The sequence below is a fragment of the Microtus oregoni genome, unplaced genomic scaffold (assembly GCF_018167655.1).
Source record: "Microtus oregoni isolate MIOR12 unplaced genomic scaffold, Mior012 000000F_ref0000247, whole genome shotgun sequence".
In the NCBI taxonomy this organism is placed as follows: domain Eukaryota; kingdom Metazoa; phylum Chordata; class Mammalia; order Rodentia; family Cricetidae; genus Microtus; species Microtus oregoni.
This window is the reverse complement of record NW_024543059.1, coordinates 25543264-25569144: the sequence shown is the minus strand read 5'-3', so window position 1 is coordinate 25569144 and position 25881 is coordinate 25543264. Positions and strand designations below refer to the sequence as shown.

Here is a 25881-nt window from a genome sequence, read left to right as displayed (position 1 = left end):
CCACATCAAACACATGGCTAGGTCTTTGCCGGCCTCTCCTTGTCACAGTTATAAATGGCATTTTCCTTTTCTGTTGGCTGAGGGCCCAAGGCAATTTTGGTGTTGGCAGTGAGTGTTAGTGGCTAAGTCTGTTTTGTTTGTTTGTTTGGTTGGTTTTTTCTGAGGCAGGGTTTCTCTGTATAGCCTTGGCGGGCCGAAATTTACAGAGATCTGCCTGCCTCTGTCTCGTGAGTGTTGGGATTAAAGGTGTGTGTCACCACTGCCCAGCAGCTGAGTTTGTTTTAAGAAGACTTGAGTTGGTCCGTGGTGGCACACGCCTTTAATCCCAGCACTTGGGAGGCAGAGGCAGGCGGATCTCTCTGAGTTCGAGGACAGCCTGGTCTACAAGAGCTAGTTCCAGGACAGGCTCCAAAGCCACAGAGAAACCCTGTCTTGAAAAGCAAAAAAAAAAAAAAAAGACTTGAAAACTCATTTATGGTCAATCCGATTGTCTGTATAAGAAATCTGTGATAACTTCTGAGCATGGTCAGACCTCAGAAGTGGCTGGATATGAGACTAGCGGGTGCTCTGAGTTAAAAGTTTTGTTTACCAACAATAAGTCATCCTAAGGTAATTAGTAAAAGGGGAGGGTCCTTTTGTGGAAAGCCGGAAAGGAAATCTGTGAAGGAATGTGCAAGGCATTTGGAGGAAAATGACCTTCGCTGGCTCTGGGGCTCACAGTCTCAGAAATTCAAGAATCTGGTGTAGCCATGGCAATTCAAATGGTGTGAACTGGTTGTAGAAATAGTAAAACAAAGCATATATATTATGGAAGTTTATATATATATATATATTTATATATATATATATGCATGTGTGTGTTTAAGGAGATCATTCAAATAATAAAGAATGCCTTCTGTTTTTTAATGAAAACATTATTATTGTATGTGTAGGTACCTATGCCACCGTGTGAGCGTGAAGGTCAGAGGACAGTTTTATTGATTGTTCTCTCCTTCCATTTTTATCTTAGCTCTAAAGACTGCATTCAAGTCACCAGGATTCACTGAAAAGCACCTTTATCAACAGTGACCCATCTCTCTCAGGACAGTGTTGTATAAACAAACTTTTACTCACCCTACAGAGGTAACTGACAACAGACCAAACAAAAGACAGACCAAAGTACAGATACCAGCAAAGTCAAGCTTGGAATCAATGAGTTTATTGGGGTCACTTCCAGGAATATGGGTGAGGGGTTACCAACAGGAGCAGAAATAAAGAAAGCTCTGTCACCAAAGCCCACCCTAGCATAGATGACAGCTGCAAACCTGGAGCACACTACCCAGCCTGCAGGTAGAGGGTGTCCTTCCAGGTGGCTCAGTTGGCTGGAGCCTCTTCTAAAAACCTTAGCAAGTATTTTAGGCAGTTTTGTTGCTCTCTCTCTCTCTCTCTCTCTCTCTCTCTCTCTCTCTCCCTCTCTCTCTCTTTTCAGGTAATCTGAGATTGATTTTCAGCATTCTTTACCATTTATATACTCTTGGGAGGGAGGGGCCTAGTGAATCTGATGGGTTTCAGGGACTTCCTGGAGCTATTTTGAGTTGTTTAATTCCTGTCTTAAGGAACTGCCCTGCAGCATCCCATTAGGACAACCTGTTGTTTCACTTGGGAGGCAGAGGCAGGTGGAACTCTGTGAGTTCAAGGCCAGCCTGATCTACAAAGCCAGTTCTAGGGTAGCTTAGGCTGTCACGTAGAGGAACTGTCTTGAAAAACAAACAAACAAAAAAAGGAAGTTTCCCTCAAAAATGCAAGGTTTTAAACTGAGAGAAAATGGCTACACTATGGAAGGGGAGACTATATATACTATTTAATGTGTGGGAAGAAATGGGTGCAGATGTTAAGTAAATACTGGTTGTATTAAACGTTCTAGCCTGGCAGGTTGTGCATGGCTGTGGTCCCGGTATGTGGGAGACTGAGGTAGGAGGATGGAGACTTTAAAGGTCAGCCTGAGCTATATAGTAAGATGCTGTTTGTTTGTTCAAATTTAAAACAGAACAACACTAATAAAAACATCCAGAAGCAAGTTCAGAATTTATTTTTCAACTGTGAGCTCAGCTCAGTCTATCTAAGCACAAAACAAAACTAAGAAACAGAAAGAGGAAAAACTTAACTCAAGATTGAGTTTGGAAATAGGAATGAGAAACAAGAAATGTTCCAGTCGCCCACCCCACCACCACCACCACCACACTTGAGTTTTTGAGGCAGGATTTTTCTGTGTAGCCTTGTCCTAAACTCACAGCCTCTGTCCCCTGAGTGTTGGGATAAAAGGCATATGCCACCACTGCCTGGCTGACATATGTATATATATTTTGCTTTTGTTTTTTGTGAAAGGGTTTCTGTGTAGCTTTGGTGCCTATCCAAAAACTAGCTCTTGTAAACCAGGCTGGCCTTGAACTCACAGAGATCCACTTGCCTCTGCCTCCTGAATGCTGGGATCAAAGGCGTGCACCACCACCGCCAGGCTCTATGCACATTTTAAAGCATCTAAGTGCAAAATGTATAAAATAAAACTCTCTAGAAAATGGTAACAAGGTCTTAAAAATGTTTTATAGTGCAGATTAGCAAGCTTTCAACCTACTTGCTAATAGCCTGAGGAACACCCATGATTATCAATGTCTTTCTCTACAAAGGCTGCAGGGCTAAAAAGAAAAAAGAAAAGGAAAAAGAAGAGCGTTGCTGCCCTCTCAGGGCCTTTGCACTTGTCGCCTTTATAGATATTCCCAATAAAAATGTTACAATAGCAATGGGCTGCGATTAAGGCCTAAGCGAATAACACTTTCGTGCCAGCTGTAAAACTGCGGTTTTCTGGTGACTCTCGCCTTAACTTCAGGGCAACCCTTGTGACCTACAGGATAGGCTGTAATTTGTGCAATGACACTACAGAACACATTACCATCTCATTAAGTTCCCAATACACCCTTTGTGATGTAACTTCAGAGCCCTCCAAGATATATAACCACACATATATAATGGCTGATTGTCAAGACACTCTATGGCTAAAGACACTTACAAATATGGCTATATTTTATGGACACTTAAGTGAGATCTCTCTCTCTCTCTCTCTCTCTCTCTCTCTCTCTCTCTCTCTCTTTTTCCGAGACAGGGTTTCTCTGTAGCTTTGGAGCCTGTCCTGGAACTAGCTCTTGGAGACCAGGCTGGCCTCAAACTCACAGAGATCCGCCCACCTCTGCTTCCTGAGTGCTGGGATTAAAGCCTGCGCCACCACTGCCCAGCAAGTGAGCTCTCTTGAAAAGACACACCTGGGTGTGTCTCATTTCTACCCTTTCCCCCCACAACACCTATTTTTCTACTAACCTTACATCTATGTTTAAAAGCTTTTACTAAATTTACGACTTGTGTCACACTGACTTATTCCAAAATCTTTTTTGTCAGTGACATCAAGAATCCTGGCTTCATCAGAGAGAATTTCTGAAAAGAATTCTTTAGTTTGCTAAACCCAACATGGAATTGTGTTGTGTGTCCAGTTACTGACAGAATCTCTTTGATAACTCAGACTGTTCTCCAACCTCCTTCCTCCTTCAACCTCCCTGTAGTTGGGTCATTAGGTGTGTCTCCACCATAATTGGTTGCAGGGTGTGTAATGGTCCATCCTGTCCCTTTAGGATACAAGCCCTGCCCACCCATCCCCACCCCCTTTTGCAGAGGCAGGTAGAAGATCAGCTTCCAGCCTGAGCTCCTTCCCTTTCCATCTCTCTCCCTTCTCCCCACATCTCCCCTACCCCTCTCTGTTTCTCTTTCTTTCTCTCTGCCTCTCTCTCTGCTCTTCTCCCTTCTCCCCTTGCCCACTTTCTCCTTTCCCTCCATAACCCACTAAATAAATACCCACTTTCTCTGCATGGCGTGCGTAATAGGTCTCTATCTCTCACCTGCTCCCTGCCTGGAACTTGCTGGCTCTTGTGGGCCAGGGCTCCTGGCACTCTGAATGGCCCCCTTTTTACTTTTGCCATAACAGGGTCAAATTTGAAATCATTCACCCCTGCATCCTCCCAAAGCAATATTTTGAAACAGGCTGATTATACTGGAGAAAAAAAATTGTTGATATTGAATTTTGCTTTGCCAAGTGAGCACCCGTTGGAGCTTTTGCTACATCGTGAGCACATTACAGTTTCCAGGAGACTGTTGGAAAGACTCTTGAAGTGGACAGAGACGATGCGTGGATGCCCTGTATTAGGTGCACGTTTCGTTTCTTACATTTTAGCTAGTTTTTCAATCATGCAAGGTTGTTAAAAAAAAAAGGGTTAATGCCCCCATTCGGTCAGAGGTGGCTGCTCCTTTGCTTCTCTGGTCTTTCAGCATTTACTTCGATATCTGACTCCAGGTATTTATTGATAATACTAATCAGGGTCACGCTTCATACACTGGTTATGGTCTAGTGTGAGGTCAGTGCAGGGAAATACAGTTGCTGTTGGTTGCTGATTACAACAGCTGTATAGTCTAGAGAATGGCGTGTCTCATCTCTTCCTCCTGTTTCCCTTCTCATTCCCTTCCCTAGATCTCTGCGTCAATGTTCCCAGAGCCATAGACGGGATGCTGTAACTGACATTTTCAGGGTTGGGACCACATTTCTTACTTATTTTTCTGCAACTGGGACAGCAAGAATCTCTGCATTCGCCGTTGCATTTTTTTTTCTCCTAAGAATTTATCTATATTTTATCTCAAATCACCTTTAGCATGAATCACACCAACTTGTTTCTGAGTTAGTAAAATGACAAAGCCACCATCTAGGGCTGAGATCAGTACAGCTCAGGATAAGAAATACAAATTTATTAAGTAAAAATTATTTTTAAAAAAGGGTTAATGCAAACGATTTTTTGCACATAGAAATAGAAGGGGCCATGGTGGAAAAATCTGTCCAGTACAGACGTAGGTGAAGGGACTCTAGCCAGCTGACCACAGGGACAGTGGGGAGGAGGGTGTGTGCCTGCGTGACCAGTCGCTCAAGGACAACAATAAACTCTATTTTGGTTCAAACACCGTTTTTTGTAAACTTTGTGGAGTCAACGTGTGGTAATGAGACTACTGGGCTGTGGTCTTCAGGGAGGAGATAAAGAAGGCCCAGAGGCAAACAGCTAGGAGAAAGCCCCCGGGGGGGGGTGGGGGTGGCAGGGGCGGGGCAGCCCCAAGGGAGCTCGAGGTAGAGAGGTGGTGGCCGTGGGGGTTGGGGTAAGAGGGTAGAGGCCGACAGGGTGGCAGACGCTGTACCAGCTGAGCCTAAGCATGGAGGCTGAGGCCGCCCCCGGAGCCACAGGTAAGGGGTGCCGCGTGCCCCGAGTAGCTGAGAGAGAGAAGGACGCGCGGCGGCCGGGGACACTAGCCCGCAGAGTGCTGCGCACCTGTCACCATTGCAGCCTGCGGTGTGCAGCAGGGCTGAAGGTCTCCCCGCTTCCTCTGATCACTTCAGTCCCGGGTCAGCGGAAACTGCAGGAGGGACCTCCAGAGTTGAAGCCCTCGAGGGCCCTGAACTGAGTAACTCCTGAGCTGGGTACCCCGTGGGCTGGGTACCCCCTGGGCTGCTCCCCACCCTCCAACACCTGCCTTGGGACCTTGGATCTGGGCTTGCTGGCGTAGTTGGGGAGAGAGCTCCGGGCTAGATTCCCAGTATCAGTCTGGGAAACAGGAATCCCACGGTGGGGAGAATTCCGCACAGCAGCACTTCGTGCCCATTTCCCAGCAAAGAGAACCGGGGGTTGAGGCCTGGGTTGAGAGGGGAAGTGTTGCTGCCGCCCAGGCTTGGTGCCAGCCTCTTTCTAGGCTCCAGGCACACAGCCTACATGCCTCTTCGGCCCAGCGAGCTTTCGGGGGGAACCTGGATTTGAAGATGCATCCTTGAGCTGGGGCCCCCTCTGAGGCCTCAGGTGATGCCATTCCAGACATTTTTGCTAGGCATCCTGGTGACAGGTGACTGGCCCTGTCCCGCGGGCAGCCACCTCGGGCATACAGGCCACTTTCTCTATAGAGTATCATGTTGGGGCGTCTTGGCATTTTGTCGGAAGCCTGTGGCAGCACCGGAAGCCACCAGTTTTTATGGCCTGCCATAACTGCTGCAGTCCGGTTGTTTTTCTTCTATTTTTAGGGGAACAAGATAAGGAGAGAATGTAGCCACTGGCTAATTATATAGATTATTAAAGTTTTAGTTGATCTAGAGATTAAGAAAAAGTTTGTCGTTGATATTGGAAAGGGTGGTATTATTTCTCGTTTGTATTTTTAGTTTTGCCCTAGCTTAGTTTTTTTTTTTTTTTCTAGAAAGTTAGTGTTAAAGGCTTGGATGGAGGGCTGTTTCCAGTTTACGCGTTGGAAAGCTAGAATGAAGGGGGGAGGGGAGGCTTGCCTTTTGATCTTATCTTCCTCATCTACAAAACAGGAGAAGCCCCCTAGGGTCTATTAAGCACAGCTGTTTCTGGTTACACTCTGGTCTCTCCTCCCTCCCTCCGTCCTGGAAGGGAAATGATCGCGAGCTGGAGGGCCTGGGCCTCCCCGATCCTCGGCATTTTAATAGGAAACAGAATAGTAATTTCACCTTCTGGAAAAGTGTATTTGGCCCGAAAGCCGCTTATGGATTTTCCTGTACTCGCTTCGACCTTTGCTGTGGTCTCGATGGTCACCCACGGTTCGGATGACACACAGCAGTCTCGCGCTTGTCATTTCCACGTGTGTTAGCTCCTAATGGGTCGGAGGCTTGCATAGTTGAACTGCTGCCTGAGCTCTGATAGCTGTTTCCAGAAACAGCTTGGGCAAATCTCGGCGACTGGGGAATCCCTTTCTTTTTAGCGGAGAAGCTTGAAAGGAGAAGTTATGCTTTCAGGTAAGGCCACACGCCAGCCTCGGTTTAGCGTCGCCGCCGCTGAAAAATGAGGAAGGACGTGTGACATTCCTGCGGCAGCTGTGCTCTGTGTCTGCAGGAGGATTTGGTTTGGGGGCAGTACCGTCCAAAGGGGATTTGAGGGTACCCCACAATAATTTACATCCTGACATGTCCTAAGTCGCCCCCCACCCCCACCCCCCACCTCCGCATCTATTCTCTCCCTCCTCTCTACCTGTTTTTAATTTCCCTGATGCCAAAACCTTCTTAGGTTCCACTGGGCCATCTGTTGCTGTCATTTTAGCTTAGAACAGAGCTGAAAGAAAGGAGAAAACCAGACACAGCCTGGTCCTGTTACCACCCTCATCTTTTACCTTGAACTTCTTCCCTGTCTGTGAACTAAGGACTGGACCGCCTTATAAGGGATTAATTGGGACCCTGTGTACGCGGGAATTCACAGTTGGTCCTGGTGTCACTAGTAGTAAGCATAGAGAAAGCTATTCATTTTGGTTTTTGAAAAGTTGGATTTTCTGATAATTCGTGCGGCTAATGAAGCAGAGAGGATAATAAAGCATACATAATAATAATATATAAAAATATAAAAATAAAAAAGCAGAGAGGATTGATGGCACAGAGCTAGAAAGCAAACTTGTATGACCCGCTGCAGAAGGGGACAAGAGAGTCGGGACAGGAGGGAAGTGAGTGGGACCTCGGTTTGGAGGCCTTCTCATGTCCTTTTTTTTTGGTTTTTTTGAGACAGGGTGTCTCTGTGGCTTTGGAGCCTGTCCTGGAACTAGCTCTGTAGACCAGGCTGGTCTCGAACTCACAGAGATCCACCTGCCTCTGCCTCCCGAGTGCTGGGATTAAAGGCGTGCGCCGCCACCACCGCCCGGCTCCCATGTCCTTTTTAAAGCACTGAGTATGCCAAAGGCCATGTCTTAGGGTTTATACTGCTGTGAAGAGACACCACGACCACGGCAACTCTTATAAAGGAACACATTTATTTAGGGTGACTCCCTTACAGTTCATAGGTGCAGTCCATTATCATCGTGGCAGGGAACATAGAGGCACGCAGGCAGATGTGCTGCTGGCTACATCCTGATCAGAAGGCGGCAGGAGGGGGCTGTGATACTGAACGAAGCTTAAACTAAAGGGACCTCAAAGCCTGCTCCCACAGATACACGTCCTTCAACAAGGCCACACCCACTTCAGCAAGGCCGCACCTACTTCAGCAAGACCACACCCACTTCAGCGAGGCCACACCTCCCAACAGCGCCACACCCTATGGACTACCACAAGCTGCCAGTTGAGTTATCAGTTTTGAACCCTCCCCAGTCCCTAAGGAGCAGCACCAGGGGGTAAAGAAGCGGTGGAGAGCTGAATACTGAGGGACCTGAGGTGTGTGTGGAGCCAGAGAAGCCCAGAAGTAGGGCTGGAGGGAGGGAGGTGACAGGTCATAGGACTCTAAGGGGCTAGGTGTAGTTTGGAAAGTATTTGCAGAGTCAAGAGAAGGGAAAATGTTAGTGTTAGGTGAAGGTCTCTCTTTTACCACGTCACACCTGGGGATTGAACTCTGGTCACAGGGTTTCAGGGAAGCTGTCCTTATCTTTAATTTTTTTTTTTTTTTGGTTCATTTACTTTTAGGAATACTTTTACATCAGGTGTTGTCTGGAGCCCTTCCCAGGCTTACCTTCACTGACCTTCACATCAGATAGTAAGATTATGTACAAGTGGGGAAACTGAGGCCCAGAGATGAACTAGGGTTATCTTGCCACTAAGTGGCAACAACCCTGGACATTGATATGGAGGTTTCTGGCAGGGTTGGGTCTTTGGCTCAGGTCAGAGCTTTTTCCTACCATGCCTGAAGCCCTGTGTTCTACTCGTAGGACAGCAAGCAAACAGCCAGGACAAAGTAACCCAAGAGACATTGGATTTCCTCAGAAAGCGGAAAATTTCCCTCTAGTCAAGAAAGAGAGGTGGTCCAAGGAGCTGGGAGAGTCAGTTCACCAAGGTGTTTAGAGGTGTTATCATGTTAACACAAATTTAAATCACTCCCGCCTAGTCCTGGTGACTCAGTGTCCTTGGAGGGGATGTGGATTTGGCAGGTTTGGGATCTCAGTTTCTGGGAAACAGAACCTCACTGAGGACAGAGGGACTTTGTGCTCAGCTGTCCTGGAGCACCTCACTGAGGCAGCCAGTGAGAAAGGAAAGAATTTTGGGGTGGGGTGGGAGTAGGGTAGTGTGGATGGACAGTCAAAAGCAGAGGGACAGTCAAAAGCTGCTTGACCGTGAGGATTGTCCTTTGCTTCCTACCCAAGCAGACCTTTGTCTCTGGGCAAGCAGGACCCCTGTGGATCTTTGTGGTTAGTGTCCTGAGCTCCCTGAGGAGTGTGGAGGTAGCAGTTCCTCTTAGGTGTGGGCAGAGACCCTTGTTGGCAATGCATCCAGGAAAAATTCCTGGGTGGGAGTCTCTGCAATCAGGCAGATGTATCAAGCTTGCTGTGTTTTGGACAGAGTGCCCTGGCCAGGGCTCTGGGTTGCCTGACCCCTAGAAGGGCCAGGTTCTCCCAGTGGCTGAGTGTCTGTGCGCCGCCTCTCCTTTTGTGGTTCCTGGTCCCCTGCGGTGTCGATACTCCAACCAGTTCCTGCTCACTCGCCGCTAGACTTTGCAGTAAACGGGACTGATATTTCATGAGACTTGGGCAGGAGATCTAGGTGTCTTGTTGTGGGCCAGTCAGATGGGGTGAATGACCAAGTGGCCAGGATTTACACGGGGCAGTGGGACAGAAGGCTAGCCGGCTGGCCTTCACTTGCACCTGGCTCCTCTAATGTTATTTGTTGTGCAGCTCTTGCAAGTTCCACATGAAGGACTGTAGAAAATGGAAGTGCTTTGCGGTAGAGGAACAAAGGGTTTGTAACAAAAATGGAGGCTCTTGGTCACTGGGCAGTCGCCTTTCAAGGTCGGGGACTGTCAGTAGCAGTTGAAGGTCTGGGCCTCCGAGTACAGTTAATCAGGATGGAACAGTTGTGATTTTGAGATGCTGTGCACACCTGGAACCCCAGTACTCTGTAGGCTGAAGCAAAGGGGTTCTAAGGTCAAGTTCAGCCTGGGCCATGGTGTGACTCCGGCTCAGAAAAAAACAAAAGCCCCCCCCCCCCCCCAAAAAAAATCTAGGCTGCCTGCATGGCTCTTCCAGGGTTAGTGGCTTCTCTTTCTAGAGTTAGCAATCAACTAGCGTGGATGAGGGACCCAAAGCCTTGTGAATTTAAGGCCATTTAAAGTGTGTTTAAATATAGGCATGCCCCGTTGCTATTCTTCTTGTCCCTTCCTCTAGTCTCTTGAACCCTCTCCCATTAAAAGCATTGCATCCGGTCATTCAGTATCCCTAAGCTGGGGCCTCATTTTTTTTCTCCCCACAAGAAAACAGATTTAACCAGTGCCCATTGGTTCCGAGGACATACAAACCTCTCACAGGTGTTTGTACCTTCAAGACAGGACAGCCCCCGTGCCCTGAGTGCCCAGAAGGAGCACTATGCAGCTGAAGCCTTTCAGCCATGAGTGTGTTGCCAGGGGGGACGCCACATCTCCACCTAGACTGCTTGACTTGTTGAAATGAAGATAAATGTGTTGTTCTTGGAGAGCAGGAATGTAACCACGACTTGGAAACTCTGCTAACAGAGAGAAAGCTCTGTTCATCTCCTCATTGCTTTTGCTGAAACAAGCTCTCACCATTCTCTGAATATTTTGCTCGGTGGTAGGTACTTGAGAAGTTAGCATTGTATGTATAAAGCTGCTCACACAGGACAGCCCACTACTCTGGAGTGCTCTCTCTCTTGTTATTCTGATTCAGGGTGGACTCTTCTGGGGGGCTGTGGACGATGCAGCTGTGTTAATTAGGTTTAATTAGGTTCAGAGCGTGTATTATAATGGTTGGTTGTTCACCTGACCTTTATGATTTCCTACAAGTGATTTAAGCAATACATGTGTGCTAACTACATTTGGACAGAACACCTTAGACCAAAAAAAACCCAAAAAAACAAAAAGAAAAAACCCCTCCAACAAAACAACAAAACTACAACAAAAACACCCAAAACAACAACAACCACAAAACAAGGTGGGTAGAGGTGTAGCTCAGTGGTAGAGTGCTTGCCTAGTTTGCACAAAAGTCTGGGTTCAGTCCCCAGGGTCCAGAGGTAGAAGTGGGGGAAGGTCACCTTCATAGCAAGCTTGGAGTCAAGCAGGGATACATGAGACCCCTGTCTAAAAAAAACCAAAAACCAAACCAAAACAAAAAAAAACCAGTTTGCATGGCAGTGGTGGCGCACGCCTTCAGTCTCAGACAGAGGCAGGCAGATCTCTGTGAGTTTGAGGCCAGCCTGGTCTACAGAGTGAGTTCCAGGACAGCCAGAGCTACAAAGAGAGAACCTGTCTTGAAAAAAACACACACACAAAAAAAAAAAAAGAAAGGAAGGAAGAAAGAAAGAAAGAGGAAAAGAAAACTTGTTATTAACAAATAATCATCTGCTTTTAATTATAATTAAACTTACCAGGCAGATCATCTTTTCCATCTTTTGCCCCTTTTATGTCAAGTGTCGTCACCTCCATCAGTGCCCCAATTTGATTTTTTTCTATTTTGAAATTTAATAACCGTGTTTCTCTTCTTTTAAGTGCTAACTTAGGAATTTTAATATTCATATCTAATTAATTTATTCTGTGATTAGTCAAATTTTAACTGCTTCTGGAATAAGTTAAGGGCCTTCCAATGCTCTTTTTCTATTGTTTCCTTCCCAGCTCGCATGCCGTGATGGTTCATAGACACTGTCGACTTGACTAGGTTCAGAATCACCTAGGATACACATCTCTGAGCATGTCTGTAAGGGCGTTTCCGGAGAGGCTTAATTGAAGGGAGAAGACATGCCCTGAATGTGGGTGGCACCTTCCTACAGACTGGGGATGGGGGAAGTAAGGGACAGGGGAGATGGGGGCACTAGACTGAACAAGAAGGAGAAAAGTGAGCCGCTCACCAACACCTATCTACCCATCTGCTTCTCTTTCCTGAATCTGGGGGCAGTGTGAGCAGGCATCCCTGGCTCCTGCCACCACAGAGCTGTTCCTTTTGTCACTATCCCTGGGAAATACCAGATACATATACCATTTTCACATGGCACTGTAAGCGCTATTACACTTCTTGCTCCTACAGAGAAATGTTTTATGTTGTATGGTCGACATTGGCTTAGACTGTAGTCAAGTTTGCTATTGTTTTGTTGTGCCCATCTCTTCTCAAGCAGCCTTTTCTTCTAGAGGTTCATGTCCTATATGCCAAGTGCACAGGAAATAATGTTGCAGGAAGTGTGCTCATAGCAAACTCCCCGATGATACGTTTCTTTATTTCACCCAACATCTTGGAAGCTGTTTTTGTGAGATGGAAGATGAATGTTATTTTCCTTTAGCTCATTAAAAATGTCATTCCATTGTCTCCTGCCTTCCATAGCTGTGTGGAGGAGGCAGCTGTCCACTTATTATCAGCCAAGTAGAAAGAGCTGTCCTTTTTTCCTGAATGTTTTCAGGGTCGTGTGTGTGTGCGTGCGCATGTATGCATGTGTGCATGTGTGTGCGTGTGTGCATGCGTGCTCTTTGCAGTTTGGCTAGTCTGTTTAGGTGGGAATTTCTTTGGACATTGGTTAAGATTACAGAATCTAAGAGTGGATGTCTCTTGTGAACTCACCTATAGTTTCTTCATATTTTGAGTCTTCCTAATTTTTCTCCTTCTAGAGCTTTAATTAGACTGTCATTGCATCTCATATCTTGTTCCTCTACTCTTGATTTCTCCTTAGTTGCTTCCCAAGTTTACCAACTGTGTCTGTCTGATCTGCATCCTGGGTCAGTTTCAGCTAAGACATTCCTTTTCTCCTCAAATCTTATTGAGCAACGTGAAGTCTTGGCCTTTTTTATCCTTAATTTAAATGTTTATAAAGCATTTTGTTTTGTTTTGTTTTTGTTTTTGAGACAGAGTTTCTCTATGTAATAGCCTGTCCAGGAACTCGCTTTGCAGACCAGGCTGGCCTTGAACTCACAGAGATTTGCCTGTCTCTGCCTTCCGAGTGCTGAGATTAAAGGTGTGCGCCACCACACCCAGCTGCAAATCATGTTTAATATCAGCATCTTCTATATTGCATCATTTCAATGGGTTCAGTTCATTGGGTCATAGTCTGTGCTACCTCTGTGGTAGTTTATTTCACCCAGAGACCTTTTTTTTTGTCTCAGTCTTTTTGTCTGCCTATTTGTCTGTCTGTCTATCCATCCATCCATCCATCCATCCATCCATCTATCTAGAAGCAGGGTATCACTGTGTAGCCCTGGAACTTGTTATGTAGACCACTAGGCTCTCATATTCATAGAACTCAGTCTGCATTTGTCTCCTGAATTCTGGAATTAAAGATGTGCACCACCATGCCCAGCTGCTTGAGATTTTACCTATTAGGTCTGAATGACCTCATGGCTGGTACCCATATCCTTAGCCCAAACACACATGTGGCTGAATATATTGAGGAAGGTCAAACTTGCCCTTCACCGGTTTTCAATACACTATGTGAAAGCTGTCCTTTTGAAGGCTTTTCCACACATTTTGACTTTATAATACCTTACCGAAATATTTAGTGTTTAGAGGAATGTGCGTCTTAGTCTCTCTCCTGTTGCCATGTTTCTTAGCGTAACTTTCTGGTAATACTAGAATCATAATAGACTTAGGCTGCTTTCAGAGTTATTTCATGAAACCATCACAACGGAAAGCTGCCAGGTGTCTTTTACTGGCCTGTTTGGAAGGAGAGATTAAAATAAGCCAGGTTGCCAAAGCCTGGCTCACGTGTGTCCTCTCTCTTGCCACCTCGCTGCCATCTTTAGTCTAAGCTGTCTTTGCTGCCCACCCAAACTCTTCAGAACGCCTCAGACTCAATTTCTTACCACAGTGTGCTCTCTGCATAAAATATTAAATGGTCCACACACCAACTTCTCTCTCGCATTGGCGAGAATTGTAAGAATTGTCTTGCAAATTTTTCAGGGCTGATGTCAAATACTAAGAGTATATTGGCAAAGGACTTGAGATGACACTTCCCAAAGAAGATGTACTCATGAACATGTGACAAGATGCCTGATGTCACCAATCATCAGGAAGGCACAAATAGAAACCACGGCAAGCTACCACCTCTGCCCCATTGGGTGGCTACTGTAAAGCATTCGCAAAAGAGAAACTAGGAGAGTTGCTGAGGATGGGGAGAAACTGAGATCCTTGGGTCTTGTTGAGAAGGATGTAACATATTATAGCTTCGTAAATGGTATGAAGAACTGGGGATGTAGGTCGGTGGTACAGCTCTTGCCTAGTATGCCGGAAGCCCTTGGTTCAGTCTTCACTGCTGCCATCAGAAAGGAAGGGAGGAAAAGGAATGATATGGAAGTTCTGAAAATAATTAAGCGAAGTCACCATATAGTAATTCCTCTTCTGGATGTACAGTCTGAGGAACTGCAAGCTGGAACTTGAACAGTAATTGCTTATTTACATTTTTTTTTTTTTTTTTGAGACAGGGTTTCTCTGTGTAGCCTCGGCTGTTCTGGAACTCACTCTGTAGACCAGGCTGGCCTCGAACTCACAGAGATCTGTCTGCCTCTGCTTTCCAAGGGGTGGGATTAAAGCTGTGTGCCACCACACCTGACAAATAGTATTTGTATAACCAAGCAGCTTCTTTCATAGTATCTAAGAGGTGGACGCAACTGAAGTGCTCATTGACAGTTGAACGGAGAGAAAAAAATGTTACCAACAAGTGTATAGGTCAATGCAATATGAACTATTGCCACCATCCGTTTCCAGGGCTTTTTTTTTTTTTTAATCATTTTTAGTAGAAACCCTGCGGCTGCAAGTCTCTGAAAACATCTGTTTCGCTTTTCTGCTGAACTTGCCTATTTTAGGTAGTTCATGTAAGCGGAAGTAGAAAATTCTTTTTCTTTTGTGACTTTTATTTCCTTTACTGAAGTATCCTCAAGTTCTGTCTGGGTCAGTTGCTGTTAAGTCCCCTTCCCTCTGACAGCTAACTGATTGTCGCATGCTATGCATGTACCGCATTGTGTGTGTTTTCCTGCCCGTGGACCCTGGAGCTGTTTCTAGCTTTGGGCTTTTGTGAGCGACGCTGCTAGGAACAGTTTACAAGTTCAGTGGATCCTGAACGCGGGCTGCCGGGAACACTGGCTGCCATTTAAAGCAAGTGGTTGGTCCTGTATTATGAGCGCTGGCTCAGCTGTTAAGGGTAGCTGCTGCTCATGTAGGGAACCTGGATTGGACTCCTAGGACCTTGTGTGGTGGCTCATAACCATCTGTAACTCCAGTCCCAGGGACTCTCATGCCCTCCTCTGGCCCCTGTGGCCATCAGACACTCACCCAGTGCACACTTAGGCAAATACTCATACACACACAATAAAAACCTTTAAAATAAATTAGTAGGCAAGTGAGTCACTACCAAGGGCTCTGCTGGAAATTCAAGATCTGTGTTTGAGTTTTAACCATTTAACCTTTGAATCTCTGCTCCTTCATCTGAGAAGCAGGGTCACTGCAGCGAGCTTTATTGACTCTGTGGGGTGGACATCCTTTCCACACAAGCTGTGCGTGTAAAAGCCCTTTGGACTCCGGACGTCTCTGCCAGCGTGAAGTTCAGGGTGCAATGTCACAAGAAAACACGTCACTCCTTCCCCTTAATTCTTCTCCTACTTTAGAAATATTATTTATCCATAAAGCACGAAACATCACGTTTCTTTTCTATTTCTTCACATTGAAGTCGAGTCGGTACCAGGCTCAAGGCAAGTGTCTGCCTTCCCTGCTTCATTTACTTCTCAGTCTTATTTTAGGCCCACGAGTCTGGCACTCTTTAAAAGGCAGTTATCACGATGCTTTTCCAGTTGTTGAGAAGCAGATATGTTTCCCTCAGCAAATCCTCACATAGGTCAGATGAGCCCTTTGAATGCCACGCATTCTTGGGTTCTGTATATCTGACGGATAATGAGCCCAGGGACTTCAGCAGTGGGCAGTGACAGAGTCCACAACCCAGCTGCCTAGCGGAGGCCCTGGGTTCTCTCAACTCATCGCTCTTCACAGAGCTGGCATATGGGCTGGGACCCCTCCTTTTTCCTCGTTAGAAGTTTTATTGTTTGACATGTAACAGGTGAACACACAGGGGTGTGATTTTTGTATAGACACTTGAAGTTCATAAACGGCTATGCTGTTTGGTTGGGCCTGTGGAATGTCATCCAGTGGCACATGAAATCAGACTGCTGAGAGGTTGTTTTGCTTTGTCCCTCGAGTCCTGTGTGGTATGTGACTCTAGTTCCTTGCTGGCTGTCCTACCACAGAGCTCCCTCACCAGCTCCAGATCTGTTACAGGCAGTCTTACGGATACGAGGGTATTTTCATGTGTCCTCAGGCGATTAAATACAGGCTGTTAAGACTTGGGTTTTCTGCCTTGTCCTGTGTGCGACAAACCCCTCTTCCTTTCCAGCAAAGCTCAGACAAATAGCAACCTCACAGCTGACCAGCTGGGATGGAGTGGCTCCTGGTCTCAAGGGTGAGGACCCTGAGCTTGTAGCAGCTGTGTTGAGGTGAAGACCTCTTTGGTCGCCATGCATATGGAAGCAGATATCGGAGGTGTTGTTTCCTGATCTCTGTCCCCCTCCCTGGGACTCCATCTATGTCTCTGTATATGATACTTCCTCGAAGGCTAAGGGAACAGAATGCTATAGTCTCAACTCATATCTTTTAGAAAGTTTGTGTGTGTATGTGTATTACGTGTGTTTGTGAATGCCAGCATGTACATACTACGGCACATATATGAAGGCCGGAGGATGACTTTTGGGAATTAGATCCAGGGCTCGAACTCAGGTCACCAGGCTTTCTCAGTGAGCACTTTTTTTTCTCGCCTGTTGAGTAACCTGCTGCCACCTCATAAGGTTTTGAATGATTCATGGGAAAAATAATTCTATGGTGTTCATTTGCCCAAACATAAGAGGCACTGATAGTCAGACGACAAGACCAGAGACTGTCATACTAAGAGCAATCAGAAGCTGGAGCGATCGATTGCTTACAGGGAAGAGTGTTTATTGCACAGTTGTAATGAAGAGCTGAAGCCATATCCCAGCCCCCGTGTAAAAAGCCGAATGTGGCTCCGCCCCCGCACTCTCCTGTAATCTCATCACTGAAGGGGGCACACATGGGAGGATCATTTTGAATGATTACTGCCCAGCTGCCCGGCTTCTGTGAGAGCCTGGGATAAGGCAAAGAATGATAGCTAGAACAGGACACCTAACTGATAAGTCTTTTTTTATCCCTGGTAGTATGTCTCTCCACCAATGCAATAAGTCAGATCAAGCCAAATCAGAAAGACCAGGTTTAATGAGCAAAGCACCCCCGGGTGACTCTCAAGTCCCCCAGAAGTGAGGTGGCGGAGGGAGGAGGAGAAATCACATGGTAGGTCTAGGGACCAGAGCTTAAATACCCTGTAGGCGTGGTCATGAGCAGCTCCTGCGGAGGAGTCGCTGCTTGGTGGGCTTTCTGAGAGGGGTAGGTGGAGGAGTGGGGCCTGGGTGGAGCTCCCAAATGAACTCTAATGTCCTCCTCTGGCATCTAAGCATGCACCTACACAAATGTATACTCACATCATATAACACCCCACCGTGTTATGTGTGTTTGTAACCAGCATGCATGCCACGCACAAATATGGAGCAGAGACCTCTCTCTGTCTCTCTCTCTCTCTCACACTCACACACAGCAATTAGGAGTTGAAATATTCGTATATTAGAACTACCATAGCAAGATTAGCAGATCCTGGCTGGAAGTTGGATAACTTTCTAAAACTGTCTACAAGAGAATTAGAAACACTGTATGTATATACCCAATATTCATAACGAAGTTATGAAACCCATGTGTCATCATATTTATATTAGCTAATACTAATAGCTAACTATAGGTAATGATTTCCTATCACCAAGATGATTTATATATTGTTGATTTCATGAACAAAACAAAACAAAACAAAAACAGGACTATGTAAAGGTTCGTGTGGGTGTCACATAAAGTCATCTGCATATTCTACCATCTTAGAAGCAGGGCAAGTGATATATTCTCAGCCGAGGCATTGACAAGTTGCAAGTTGGCCAATATTAAACACGCGATAACAGAGCAACAGGCAGCCTGTCAATCACCAGGGAATAAAAACTCCACCACAGCCACCTGCAGACCTTCAACAGCGCCTCCTCACTCCTTGACAATTTTGCTCATCTGCTCAAAAAATTCTAACATATTCCACATTCTGTCTTCCAACTTAAAAAAAAATCCTTTGCTAAGAATATTTTGGCAATCAGACGCTTTTCATAAACAACAAAAATATCCGAGTGTTTGTTGGCCTCACCTTCTGTTCTGTACTTCATTGGAAAGAGATGTTCTGTAGCCTTCCCTGGTGGCAGATTCTTCACGTCTGACCTCGAGCTCCAGACTCTTGCCTGTTTGTAGTCTCTCTGATAGGAATGGGTCCCTCTGATCTCAACATCATTTCAAACGCTGTTCTCCAGGCTATGTTTTCTCACCTGAAAATTAGTGCTCAGGGATCAGGGTCCTTTGTTAACTAAGTCTGGGAAATTAATCTGAGCGATGTAGCCTTTCTTGCTGCAAAAATTTTGAAGAGGACTTGGTTGCTGATGGACGTCTCAGTCATGAGCCGAGTGTCTCATGGATCACCCTTTTACACTTGCTGGCACCAGAAACTCCCTCTTGTCTATGCTAGCATGTCCTAAGCATATCTGCCCAGCTTGTTTCCCATCATGCAACAGAGAAAAAGGAGTCATGACCAGGAAGTAGGTGGAGATGTGGACACAGACCTCAGATCTGCACTGTCTGAGAAATGCAGGGAACTGCTTCACCTGATTCCTCAGTGAGTGTGTGTGTGTGCACGCGCGTGTGCTTGCACATGTGCGTGCACATGCGTACACATTCGTGCACATCCACAGTGCGCCCATGGAGGTCAGAGGACAACTTGCAAGTCTTGGTATTCCCCTTCCACCATGTAGGTCCTGGGATTGACTTGGGTTTGAGGCTTCATGGCAAGAGCTTTTTATACACTGAGCCGTCTTGCCAGCTTTCTTTTTTATTTTTCTTTTTTCTTTTTTCTTTTTATTTTTCAAGACAGGGTTTCTCTGTGTAGTCCTGGCTGCTGTCTTGGAACTTGCTCTGTAGACCAGGCTGGCCTCAAACTTACAGGAATCCTCCTGCCTCTGCCTCCTGAGCGCTAGAATTAAAGGTGTGTACCACCAGCAACCCCTCTCCCTGGATGGATTTATTTATTTTTATTTTAAGTGCATGAGTATATTTTGCCTACATGTATGTCTATGCACCATGTTTGTGTCTGGTCTCAGAGGAGGGCAGAAGAGCGTGTTGGATCTCCTGGAACTGGGGTTCCAGATGGTTGTTAACCTCCAGTAGGTGCTGGGGATCAAATCCAGGTCCTCTGGAAGAACAGTCAGAACTCTTAATGGCTCAGCTATCTCTCCAGCTCCAGTAAGAGGACCTCTACTGGATTCTGTAGAGGCTCTCAATCTCCATTTGTGACTTCATTTTCTTAAACCTCATCCGTTTTACAGACCTGGCCCTAGGGACTGGATTGTGTTGAATCACATGTACCTCCAGTGACACTGGAGACCTCCATGAGGTGGCCTTTGAAATCTGAGCAATTTGGGTGTTTGGGGGATTACTCTCCTCCAGCGTGTTTGCAGACTACATAATAGCTGTCTTGCTGCATGCTTCTAGAGTTTTCTGCTGTCCTCCCTTAGCTGATGAGAATGTCTTGACTGAGCCCAGAATTGGTTTTTCACCTTCCTGGCTAGCAGATTTCTCTTCTAATAAGAATTCCTTCTAGAATAGCTGCATTTTAGAAGAAAATTCTCCTGTAAACAAAACCACGGAAAACAAACATACGAGAAAGATTTTCAGTCAGTGTTATCCACTCTAGTCCATAGAACACAAGAGTGTCCTTGCATTTTTCCCACATTATCTGGAGCAAGGATTGTTCTTACTGTGCTTGAAGAACGACAACCCACATTACTAAAAAAATCCTGAGTGATTACCGCCAGCTTTTCCAATGACATAACGCCCCGTGATTACTGCCAGGTAGTGGCGTTTAATGAAGCCAAGTTTGTAAGACTGGGACTAGTAAAATTTAAAATATTTCCCTTAGTGTTTCTCAGGATAATAGTCCCATCTTAGAAAAAAAAAAAAACAAAAAAAAAAAAAAACAAAAAACGGCGCTTCGCCAAAACAAAAGCCTTTCTCTGCTCTTCGTGGGGAGAGTCTGGTGCAAGTGATACCCAGTCTAGGATTGAGGGCGGATCTTTGAGCCCAGCAAAGTCTCCACTAGCGGGGACTTTACTGTTTACACTCAAAGGACCCAGCATTTCTGGGGACCTGTCTGAACACTGGGCCTGTCCGGATTGGCTGGTGGCTGACTCTTTGGGCTGCTGGGCTGTGGGCAACAGGAGCCCGAGTAGCCCTGGGAGCTCCAGCGTCACTTGGGAACTCTCGAGCCTTTTACATACTTTCCCTAGAAGAACACCTTCAGGTGCGCCATTATTTTCGTTTTGAGGATGAGGCCACCAGCGTGTACCCAAGCGACTTCATAAAATCGGGCTTTATCCAGGAATCTCCATTTCTTTGCCTTCTGCAGTGAGTTATTTCAACTGTATGCTTTTTTAATAAAAGCATTTAGTGTTGTGCTGTGGGGATTACATTCTTTTGGCTTTGGAAAAATATTTCCTGTTGGGTTCAAGCCATTAAGGCCTGCTAGGGGCTCACATCTGGAGGGCTGAGGGGAGGGGAAGGGGCCTGTCTTTCACCACCAGAATTGAGCTTGGCCTGACCCACCCCAGACTTGTTTCATTGCCAGGGCCGCTTGGAGTGGGAACATAAAAGGGGGTCTGTTGGGGGTCCTGGGGCTTCCTCCGGGGAAGGAGGAGGGAAGTCCCCTTTTCTGCCTGGGTTTGAATGTCTATCGCTTTTCCTACTTGGGCAATTCTCATTTTCATGTTCCCCTGGTTTTCCCTGAGGCTTATGTGAGCATTTTCCATTTAGGAGACACACTGTTGAGTTTTGGGGTGGTAGAGTTTCCCCGGGGGTAGGGTATTTAGTATGGATGGGGTGTCATGGGCCCTGGTTGCAGGGTGCCCCAGGCGTTCTTGATGACTCTTCTTCCTCATGGATAGAGGTCTACAGTCAGTCTCAAGTCTTAGCAAGGAAACCCAGTGTTGGTGCCAACTACCTGGTGAGTGCTGACATCCCCAGTGCTTAATTTCAGTTCCCTGCTGCCCCTGGGCAACAGAAAGTAAACCCCACTCTCAAGATAATCAGGCGGGACCATGTCTTGCTGGTTCCTGTTGTGGGATTCATTCCACCAATAGCTTTGGGTACCAGCCTTGCTACCTTTGTCTCTCTTGGGTTCCGCTTGTAACGAGAACCACAAAGATATATATTTATATATATATATATATTTATATATATATCAATATATATATATATATATATATATATATATCAACTTGTTAAGGGGTGCGTGGGAGAACAGACTCATGGAGTTGAGGATCAAGGGAGTTGGGAAGCGGCCACACTCTGTTTCCTGCCACCTCACTTGGCCTTCACAACCCAGAGAGCACACAACCCTTGCCTCTCCTTTTAAGAGACCGCATCAGCAGACAAGAAGCCATACCCTAAGGCAGGTACCCAAAAGCTATTGGCAGAATGACTTCCCACAACAGATTCCAGCAAACATTATGTTCTTTTTTTTTTTTTTTTTTTTTTTTTTTGATTTTCGAGACAGGGTTTCTCTGTGGCTTTGGAGCCTGTCCTGGAACTAGCTCTGTAGACCAGGCTGGTCTCGAACTCACAGAGATCCGCCTGCCTCTGCCTCCCGAGTGCTGGGATTAAAGGCATGTGCCACCACCGCCCGGCAAGCATTATGTTCTTGAGAAGACCTCTCCCCACATGCTCCTGTACCCTTTTGGAGAGGCCAAGGCGCCTCATTTCTCTTATGGGGACAGCCAATTCTTGGGAGCACTGTACATGAATTCTTTGAGTGGGTTTTAACTTTCAGGGTGAATGATTTTATGATGTGAAGAGGGCATAACAATTTCATGATATTTATCCTGACCACACACCAACCAGAAAGGATATCAGACAGCTCCTGGCAAGTGTCTGGCTTCGGCCTTGGATAGCTGCCATTAGCAAACCTGATGACCCTAGGGTCAGCTTTTCCATGGGGTCGATTGATAATGGTCTTTGTGAGTTCTGCAGTCCATACCTCAGGGGGCTGATGGTCCAGAACTGATGAGCATTCTCCTAAAACATAGACCTAGAAATGACAAAAATCCAGGTCTGGTCTCTTCGTGATCCTCAGGCTGGTGGTCTGGGGTGGTCGATTCTAAAGCTGGCTCCCACAGTACAAATGTAGCATGATGGGTACCCAGGGTCCATGCAGCCCACCTGCTGGCTCCTCTTAATTTATTGGCATGCTCACTAGATCTCCTATACCCGTGGGAAGCCATATGACAAGTCCATGAGACAGCTGTTGAAATGGCAAGATTAACCACCCACATTTCCTAAGTGCTTCCTATGGGAAAGGCATGGGTATGGGGCTTCCTATGGGGAAGGCACGGGTGTAGGGTTTTCTATAGGGAATGGCCTTTGTGCTGGGACTGGGAGGGGAGCTGAGTTGTGCTTCCCAAGCCACAGCTTCTTTGTTTATGGATTAAGAGGTAATTGCTCTAAGACAAAACTAAGGGGCAAGCTGGAGGGGACTGCAACTCTATGACAGAAAGGTGGCTGGGCCATGTCAGTTCCTATCCTAGGTTGAGGTGGTGTTTGAACTCAGGCCTCGGTAACTCATGGAATCCTTGATCTTGGTTTTCGGGGCTCGAGGAGGGCCCCCGAGGAGTGCTGGCTGTCTCTAGTGAGCCTTGAGGATGGAGTGGCAGAAATCTGAGAGTAGGGGCTACAGGAGCCCATTGGGTGCCCCGCTGTAATGATGGGGGAGCTTTGCTTTAAACAACATAATCTGATGCTTTACCCAGAGTTTGGAATCAGACGGGCCTGGGTTCATGCTTTGTTATTTTCTTTTATGAAGCTTTGCTCCATTCCCTGTAAACTGGGGGCAGGCAGGATACAGTGCGAGAAGGTTGTGGACACTCAGCTGCCTCTTGGCCACTGGAAGCCAGAGAGAGTTGGTTGTCGCTGTTAATTATGGATGGAGCTTAGATGGGTGGGAGGGTGAGGCCTGAGGCTCTCAGGAGAAGCTGCGGCCTTGATCTAAGTGAGGGAGGGATAGGAGGGCCGTTGCAGGCTGGGTTGGTCTCTGTGACAGATGTGAAGCAGGCGCTGGGTAATTTGATATCCTTCAGGACCCTCTGGCTCTTGTGCTGAGTACATGACAACCCCAGTAAAGACTCAGGGCAGGCCTTCCTGGGCTTAGGGTCTGCACTGCACAGTGGCTAGCGGCATTGCTGAGCATGTTGATGAGGAGCCTGAGCTTCCTTGAGCACACGAGTGTGCGCCTTCTTTGCCAAAGAAGATCTTGGCTTTATGGAAACTCATCTCTTTTGTATTCCCTTAGTCATTGCCACCAGTAAGCCATCAACCCTCGATGTCTTTATTTTAAAGATTTCTGACAGCGCACTTTTAAGAACATCGTGTGTGTATGTGTGTGTGTGTGTGTGTGTGTGTGTGTATGTGTGTGTTTTACACTCAAATGTTTTATAAAAGATTGAATAGTGACAGAATGTCCAGTTTTCCTTCAGTATCTACTGGTAAATGGTTGAAAGACCACCTTTAGACATGCAAATCTACCTGCAGTCAAGTCCCTTGCAAAATGGCATGTTTATGTGCAGCCTGTGAGTGCTAGTTTCCAGGTGGCTTATAATTGCTAATACAGGTGATGTTATCCTTTACTCCTTAGGGAGTCGTGGTAAGGCTATCTGTACGCGTTCTGTGCTGTCCTTCTCCCTGGTATCTTTAGTCTGTGGTTGATTCGATCCATGATGTAGACCCTCCCGAAGGGAGGCTGTCTGTTTCCACTCAGCCACGGGGGGCCTGTGTATTCATGGCATTTGCGCCCTGGAAAGTGAGCCCGAGGGTTGCGGTGCATGCAACCTGGTCCTAGTCCTCTAATATCGGCAGCTTGCACACCCACCCCTGAGTTCTCTCACTGGGAATTAATCGGCAGAGGTCAAAATTCCGCCTGGGTGAGCTGAGTGAACCGAAGGCTTAAACTTTTTTGCTATCGACAGCCTTTTGGATCTCTAGAGCGGCTCCCAGAAACAATGGTTCTCTGGAGAGAACAGGAGTCGAGATGCCGCAGGAGCTTGGAGCTGGATTGCATGTCCAGATGAATCCATGTGAGGAGATCCATGGAGAAAGAGGAGCAGGGGAAGGGGAAGACAGAGAAGGGGAAGAAAGGGGCAGGCAGCTGCTGCTAGCATGGCCTGCTTCCCTCACAGGTGGCGGCAAATCAAAGGTAGAGATATGGTGGGGTCCACAGAATGTGCTTCAAGTCCCTACGCGCTTCGGAACAGGTCAGCCAGTGGCAGGCAGCGTCTTTGTCCACGGCTGAAGGGGCAACCGATTGCTGCTTCCAAGAACTGTTCATTCGTAGGATGATTCCAGATCTGTTTCTGTCAGAGGTGCGAGAGGACAGAGATGCTGAGGATGGCTGCAGAATACCTTAGATTAGTTTCTGGGCAAGTGATTGCAGGCATGCGCGCTTTCATTCCCACAAGCCTCTGCGCTCCCAGTGCCGAGGGACAAGAAAGGGGTGAATCCTAGGGTCTTGCACGGTGACGGTAATCTAGAAAAAGAGTAATTTAAGTTGCCTGTGACAAAGGCTGATGTCAAAGTTCCAGCCTGCCCTTCTCTACTTTCAAGGGAGACTGTGTTCACGGTCCCTGAGTGGACCACAGTGAATAGTGGAAAAAAATCATTCCGTTGATGGGTGCGTGACTGGGTTTTATGTTTTGTTGGTGTGTGTGTGTTTGTGTGTGTGGGGTATGTGTTTGTGTGTGTGTGTTGGTGTGTGCATGGGTATGTGTGTATGTGTTTGTGTGTGTGGGTATGTGTTGGTGTATGTGTGTGTATGTGTTTGTGTATGTGGGTATGTGTTGGTGTGTGTACGTGCTGATGTGTGCATGTGCTTGTGGAGGCCAGACGTCAATCTCAGGTGCCATCCTTCAGGGTCCGTTCACCGTCTACCTCGCTTTTTGAAGACCTGGACTCTCGTGGACCTGGAACTATTGATTAGGGAAAGGTGCCTGACTGGAAAGCCCGAGAGGTCTGTCTGTGCTTCTCCAGGGCTGGGATTGCAAGCTTGTTTTTGTTTTTTGCGTTTGTTTGTTTGTTTGTTTGAGACAGGGTTTCTCTGTGTATGTAGCCCTGGCTGTCCTGGAACTTGATCTATAAACCAGGCTGACTTCAGACTCAGAGATCTGCTTGCCTCTCTGCCTCCTGAGCACTGGGATTAAAAGCATAGGCCACCACTGCCCAGATCTGTGGGGTCTGAGGCTAGATCTCAGGTCCTTATGTGAGCATGGGAAGTCCTTCACTGAGCCATCTCCCCAGTCAGACTGTTATGGTTAAAATAAACTATTCCTTAAAAAGCTTGAAATAACGAACTCTTCTTTTAGCTGCAGAGTGCTACTAACTCTGTTCGTGCCCTTTTCTCCTACAGAGGCCTACCCTGTGGATATCCTGCAGGACGACTCGGAAGGCCAGCAGGCAGCTGCGCAGGTTTACTATGACTTGCTCAGGGAAGGAGCCCAGGCCTCAGCAGAAGTTTTCTCCCTTCCTACTGGGGAGCAGGTACGTTTGACCTTCCTTGGAGGAGCGCACCGCCCAGTGTAACTTAGAAAGTGGGGTGCTATAGAAAGAAGCTCTCAGGTTTAGAAGGACAAAGACTAACCAACAAACAAA

At 46.7% G+C, this 25881-nt stretch overlaps 1 protein-coding gene across 1 annotated transcript in view; it reads left to right on the top strand.

The window, feature by feature from the left end:
• Positions 1–5248: 5248 nt before the first annotated feature.
• The window catches only part of LOC121450791 (protein FAM169B-like), a 77901-nt gene continuing 57268 nt past the window's right edge, over positions 5249–25881 (top strand). Inside the window, exons 1-2 of the mRNA XM_041656088.1 lie at positions 5249–5302; positions 25640–25770. Coding sequence (XP_041512022.1) covers positions 5272–5302; positions 25640–25770 — 162 coding nt within the window. The 5' untranslated portion in view covers positions 5249–5271. The remainder of the gene's footprint in view (positions 5303–25639; positions 25771–25881) is intronic.